The sequence below is a fragment of the Etheostoma spectabile genome, chromosome 12, assembly GCF_008692095.1.
Source record: "Etheostoma spectabile isolate EspeVRDwgs_2016 chromosome 12, UIUC_Espe_1.0, whole genome shotgun sequence".
Classification (NCBI taxonomy): Eukaryota; Metazoa; Chordata; class Actinopteri; order Perciformes; family Percidae; genus Etheostoma; species Etheostoma spectabile.
Genome location: NC_045744.1, coordinates 2,386,854 through 2,393,549, shown reverse-complemented (window position 1 = coordinate 2,393,549; position 6,696 = coordinate 2,386,854). Strand labels below are relative to the sequence as shown.

General features: G+C 43.9%; 1 protein-coding gene across 1 annotated transcript in view; it reads left to right on the top strand.

Annotated features, from left to right (window-relative positions):
- Positions 1-6,696, top strand: part of dnah9l (dynein, axonemal, heavy polypeptide 9 like) — a 55,226-nt gene that overhangs the window by 47,164 nt on the left and 1,366 nt on the right. The window contains exons 78-85 of the mRNA XM_032531061.1: positions 2,103-2,240; positions 2,904-2,993; positions 3,060-3,251; positions 4,762-4,881; positions 5,262-5,321; positions 5,687-5,869; positions 6,145-6,327; positions 6,549-6,664. Coding sequence (XP_032386952.1) covers positions 2,103-2,240; positions 2,904-2,993; positions 3,060-3,251; positions 4,762-4,881; positions 5,262-5,321; positions 5,687-5,869; positions 6,145-6,327; positions 6,549-6,664 — 1,082 coding nt within the window. The remainder of the gene's footprint in view (positions 1-2,102; positions 2,241-2,903; positions 2,994-3,059; positions 3,252-4,761; positions 4,882-5,261; positions 5,322-5,686; positions 5,870-6,144; positions 6,328-6,548; positions 6,665-6,696) is intronic.

Sequence of the window (6,696 nt, the reverse complement as noted above, 5' to 3'; positions counted from 1 at the left end):
TACCCATAGTCCTCAGATGGACAGATAGTCGAGCTAGCTGTCTGGATTACCCTGCAGAGATCTGGGGACCAGGTACCCATAGTCCTCAGATTGACAGATATCTATCTATGCTGTCTGGATTTCCCTCAGAGATCTGAGGACCTGTCAACCATATTCCTCAGATAGAAGATAGTCTAGCTAGCTTTCTGGATTTACCCTGCAGGATCTGAGGACCCAGGTACCATAGTCCGCAGATTGGACAGATAGTCTAAAGCTAGCTTCTGGAGTTCCCTGCAGAGATCTGAGGACCAGGTAACACAAAGTCCTCATATTGGGCCAGATAGTCTAGCTCGCTGTCTGGATTTAACCCTGCAGAGCTCTGGACCGTAACCAAGTCCTCAGATTTGACAGATAGTCTGATCTAGCTGTCTGGATTTACCCCTGCAGAGATCTGGGGACCAGGTACCCATAGAGTCCTCAGATGACACAGATAGTCTTAGCTAGCCTGTCTGGATTTACCCTGCAGAGATCCTGAGGACCATGTAACCATATCCTCAGATTGGACGATGTCTTCTAGCTGGGCGGATTTACCCTGGCAGACGACCTGAGGACCAGGTAACTATTCCTCCGATTGGACAGATAGCTAGCTAGCGGTCTGGATTTACCCCCTGCAGAGATCTGGAGACCCGGTCCAAAGTTCAACTCGTGGATATGACTAGAGTTTTCAGTAATATTATAGTTTTTAAAATCTACTTATTCACTACATTTAAATAACTTCCCAATTATGTGTTTTTGTGTCATTATCATTCATTCACAATTTCAATCGAAGCTACAACTTAGTTTTTTCTTTCACGTAATCAGAATAAACGCTGTCTCTTTCCATTCAGACCCTTCAGTCTAACCCAGTGCCCCTCCTTGCATCCTTCTTCCATGCAACCCAGCCACGTCTTCCTGGCCCTGGCCCCGCGACACGTTGTGAAGCTTTCCCCAGGTCGATGGTGAAGCCCGCTCCTTCCTGTGAACACACAAATATCGCATTGGAAGCCTATTAATGTGTTGATAATAACTAAAACCCTCCCTAATGGAAAAATTGTAATCCTATTCCCACTGAAATCAGTGGCTTGAGAAAATTACCCCCCCCCCTCCCTGCTAAAGTTGAAGTAAAAAGGAAATAAAAAACATCTTTTTGAAATGATGTTTCATAGCCTTATTAAAAGAAATTAGGACAATCCAAAACCTTTAAGGACTCCAAGTTTCTTTTGTGAATGAATATAAAAATGTTCTTCCTTAAAATTCCGGGGCAAGTATACACCCCCACTATGTTAAAAACATGGGCATAAGTATAACCCCCTATGTTAAAATACAGGGGCATGGGTAAGTACACACCCTATTTAAAATACAGGGGCATAATATACACCACCCTATGTTAAAATACAGGGCATAATTACACCCCCCATGTTAACACAGGGGCAAAGTATACCCCCCTATGTTAAATACCGGGCATAAGTATACACCCCCCTATGTTAAAATACAGGGGCTAAGTATACACCCCCTATGTTAATACAGTGGCATGATATAACACCCCCCTATGTTAATAACAAAGGGCATAACAGTATACACCCCCTATGTTCAAATACGGGGCAAAGTATAACCCCCCCTATGTTAAATACATGGGCTAAGTATACACCCCCCTATTACTTAGAAATACAGGGGGCATAAGTGAACCCTGGTCCTCAGATCTCTGCAGGGTAAATCCAGACAGCTAGCTAGACTCTCTGTCCAAACGGAATTTCTGTTGCACGACTAAAACTACTTCTGAACGTACACACAAGTGTCTTCCCATGCTATTTTGCAGTGTCACCGTGGCTCTGTCGGGAGCTTAGCACCGCCCATGACAGTTGTGATTGGTTTAAAGAAATGCCAATGAACCAGAGCATGTTCATCTCCCGTCCCGGAATGCTGTGTGGACTAGCCAGACCTCCCTCCGCAGCACTGTGGAGGGAGGTCTGGCAATGTGAGGCTACTGAAACTCTAAATACTCTCCGCCATGCCTCAAAGTTCCCACTGCCGCCCATGGTACTGTACTAGAGTTTGACGGTGCATTTTCATTGGCCTCCCTGTAGAACATCCACCTGGTGGCTCGCTGGCTGGGATCACTCGAGAATCTCCTGGAGCGCTGCTGTGAACGCAGCCATCCGGACTACAGAGTGTTTATGAGCGCCGAGCCCACGCCAACACCCCAGGAACACATTATCCCACAGGTAGAGAGGCACTAAGGTCATCTCAATACATCAAGCGCAAACATGGAATATACAGTATATAGGCCTGTAACAGTTATGACATAATTGTCTAATCATTAATTTTTTGTTTTTTCCATAATGTCCATTTCTTTGTTTAACCGCAATTAATTGGTAACATTAGTTAAAAGATATGACTGTTAATACAAATTGTCAGTTTTATGTCCATTTAAGAAAAAAATACAATGTTTTATGATAAAGACGCGTGGTTTACGTCATATGCTGTATACTGTATACATGTTATTACATTATCTCGGTCGCACTATAGTGACATAACCAAAGATATATGGTAGAATCATGACTGTATATTATTCAAATTTGTTTGCAAAAGCAATGCATAAAAAAATATTTTTAAATTGACACCGAAAGAGACAATTATTATGTTAGTCAGAATGATTTCCGAGACAATTAAATTGTACTGCAACATTTTAAATTGTCACAGCTGGTTGTTTCCTTGTTATTTTCTTCTATACTTGTTAGTTATGTTTCTTTTCTTCTGCTGGTTGTGTTATGAAATGTTTTAATATTGTCCGTTGTAATATTGTCTGATAAACTCAATGGAACTCTTCAGTTCGTAACTTTGTTAAGTAGTGGGTTAGTTTTTTTATCCTTATATGTTTTCCCCAGGGCATTCTGGAAAACGCTATTAAGATCACCAATGAGCCCCCTACAGGCATGCATGCCAACCTGCATGCTGCTCTGGATAACTTTGACCAGGTGAGTGTCTCCGTCTGCTTGGTGCTGGTCCAGCCTATCTGTCCATTCACTGATTCGTCTTTCCAGGACATCCTGGACCAGTGCAGCCGTGAGCAGGAGTTTAAGACCATCCTGTTCTCTCTGTGTTACTTCCACGCCTGCGTGGCGGAGAGGAGGAAGTTTGGACCCCAGGGTTGGAACAGGAAGTATCCCTTCAACACTGGAGACCTGACAATATCAGTCAATGTCCTCTACAACTACCTGGAGGCCAATGCACAGGTGGGATGTGTTGTTGGTGCATGTTGGTGGTGGAATTTCCAGAAACACCATGTTGTGGTATGATGAGACTAAAGGGAAAGCTTAGACAACTTCAGGTCATTCACAGGTCAGGGGACGGGAACATTCAGCCAGTCTCTATTAACCAAACCTGTTCATGCATAATTATGTTGCTCTCTCCACAGATTTAGTGAATTTAGGTTTGATAGGGGAACGTTTTGTCTCAGGACTGTCTCCTTTTGGAGGTCGGTGGGCCAGGCACACTTTAGCGTACTTCCCAGAAAGAGAGGCTGAATTAGGCTTCAGCATCTGATACTTCCCAGAGAGAGAGATAGGCTGAACTAGACTTTAGTATCTGATACTTCCCAGAGAGAGAGATAGGCTGAACTAGACTTTAGTATCTGATACTTTTTCCGCAGAGAGATAGCGACTAGACTTAGTATCTGAACTTCCCAGAAGAGAGATAGGCTGCAACTAGACTTTAGTACTGCTACTTCCCAAGAGATAGCTAACTAGACTTTTAGTATCTGATACTTCCCAGAGAGATAGGCTGACTAGACTTTATATCTGAGTACGTCCCATAGGAGAATAGCCTGACCAGACTTTAGTATCTGATACTCCCAGAGAGAGATAGGCTGAACTAGACTTTAGTATCTGATACTTCCCAGAGAGATAGGCTGAACTAGACTTTAGTATCTGATACTTCCCAGAGAGAGAGATAGGCTGAACTAGACTTTAGTATCTGATACTTCCCAGAGAGAGAGATAGGCTGAACAGACTTTAGTATCTGATACTTCCAGAGAGAGATAGGTGAACTAGACTTTTAGTATCTGATACTTCCCGAGAGAGAGATAGGCTGAACTAGACTTAGTATGCGATACTTCCCAGAGAGAGAGATAGCTGAAACTAAGACTTTAGTATCTGATACTTCCCAGAGAGAGAGGATAGGCTGAACTAGACTTTAGTATCTGATACTCCCAGAGAGAGAGATAGGCTGACTAGACTTAGTATCGGATACTTCCCAGAGAGAGAGGCGCTGAACTAGACTTTATTATCTGATACTTCCCAGAGAGAGAGATAGGCTGAACTAGACTTTAGTATCTGATACTTCCCAGAGAGAGAGATAGGCTGACCTAGACTTTAGTATCTGATACTTCCCAGAGAGAGAGGCTGAACTAGACTTTAATATCTGCGTTTTAGGCAACTGCAATATCTTTGTTTACCTTAAAGGTTCAGTTAACCGTAACGCCTCCAGCGTGAGTTTAAATACACCTTCAGGAAGACAGGAACTTCAGAAGCTGGGATGGGACACTGCACTATAACACATCATGGTTAAACTGTACTGGCTGCTTGATTGTCTCTTCAGTTGAGTGTTCATTAAATGCTCCTGTATAATGGATCAACGTTTCCTTCTTCTTCACATATGTGAAAGGAGTTGTGCTGCTTGTCCTGAGTGTGAGTGTGCCACAGCATGATGATGATAGTATTTAGCTGTGATTTTTGCATGATGAAGGTGCCATGGGAGGACCTGAGGTATCTGTTTGGAGAGATCATGTACGGAGGACACATCACTGATGACTGGGACAGACGGCTCTGCAGAACTTACCTGGAAGAATACATGCAGCCCAACCAGGTGTGTACGTTTTGATCATGAGGGTGAATGTCTGGCTGATTGGGGGTGAGTTTTGGCACACTCAGCTGTGTTCTAGCACAAGAGGACTACATGTGAACTGGCTTTGGTACAGGCAGTAAACGGCTGCCAGATTTAACAGTGTTTATGGAGTGCCGACTTGGACAGTTTGGGGATGAGAGTCGGCTCCACTTAGCAGCAATTGGGCGAGTTTAGAGCCAGACGCTGCACGTGCAAGCTGAAGAGTGTCTGGCAAGCAGACGTGCCAGATTTAGCCCACTGTTGGACCAAGAAACTTTGGCTACTAACTGTAGGTTGGGACAATTTTAGTGGTTTGTACTCTGTACACTAAAAAATCTTCTTTCCGTTGTTTATTTTCCCAGTTTGACCGGAAGCTTTCTTTAGGTCCTGGGTTTGTCGTCCCCTCGAACCTGGACTACCAGGTAACCAGTGATGGATGTGAGGGAGTGGGAGGGTGTAAGAAAACATCTTCTAGACAGGGTTTAACTTTCTTTGTCCGCGCTCCCTAATGTTGAGCACTTAACTGGTCTGAACAGGAGTGTAACTGCACCCTGCTGTGTCTTTCTGTGAATGTAAAGCAAGGCAGAACTGAAAAATAATAAGTTCAGTCAACTGTCCCTGGATGAATAAAGGCCAGGGACACAGACTTTCCACACAGACAATTCATACACTAAACATGTCTGACTGTAAAACACTTCAAATAAAAGTACCAAATGACGTACAGTGTAGGTTGTTAGGAATAAATGACATTATTAGATGGCATTCACCATTTCGCTCTCATCTCCAGGGCTACCATGATTTCATAGATGAGATGCTGCCCCATGAAAGCCCAGTGCATTATGGGTTGCACCCCAACGCAGAAATTGAGTTCCTGACAGTGACGTCAGATAACCTTTTCCACACTCTGCTGGAGCTGCAGTCTCCTGACGCTGTGATGGGGGAGGGGGTCTCACAGACCCTGGAGGAGAAGGTAGCTACACCTACACATCCACGTCCAATTATTTCTTTATGGCATTAGTTGTTGTTTTTTCTGCTTGAATACATTATTGTCCATTAAACCACCACCTGTCTCGACGCCTAGCAAACACACAAAGATACTGACACATAAATGTATTAATGCAAGCTTCTCTACTTATCATATTTTTGACAACGGAAGCCGTTTCAGATCACTATAATTCTCAAATTCTTAGAGAAACCTTGTGCACAGTTCCCCATAACTTCATTCAGTAACCACCCTTCCCTCAGGTGAAAACCATTTTAGATGAGGTGCTGGAGAAGCTCCCAGAGGAGTACAACATGTCCGATATCACGTCTAAGACAGCTGAACGCTCGCCGTACATCCTGGTCTGCTTCCAGGAGTGTGAGCGCATGAACATGCTCATCTCTGAGATGCGGCGCTCACTAAAAGAACTTGACCTGGGACTCAAGGTAGGCCCTCCACATTGATGTGTGTTTGTATGAAGGCTTACAGCACAGCCTTTGCGGTCAGATGCACAAATCCATCCTACAGATTTCCTTCATATGATCAAGTGCCACTATACTGTAGTCAAAACTGCAACTGTTTGTTACATATTCAGTGTTGTTTAATTGCTACATGATGCACCTTTGATGTGTGTATTGATATTGATAGTTACATATACCTGTCAAAGGGGGAACTGGCCATCTCCTCTGAGATGGAGAAGCTGCAAACAGCCCTGTTCTTTGACAACGTGCCCGATACCTGGACCAAGCTGGCCTACCCCTCCACCTACAGCCTGGCTATATGGTGTGTGTTTGTGTGTGTTTGTGTGTGTGTGT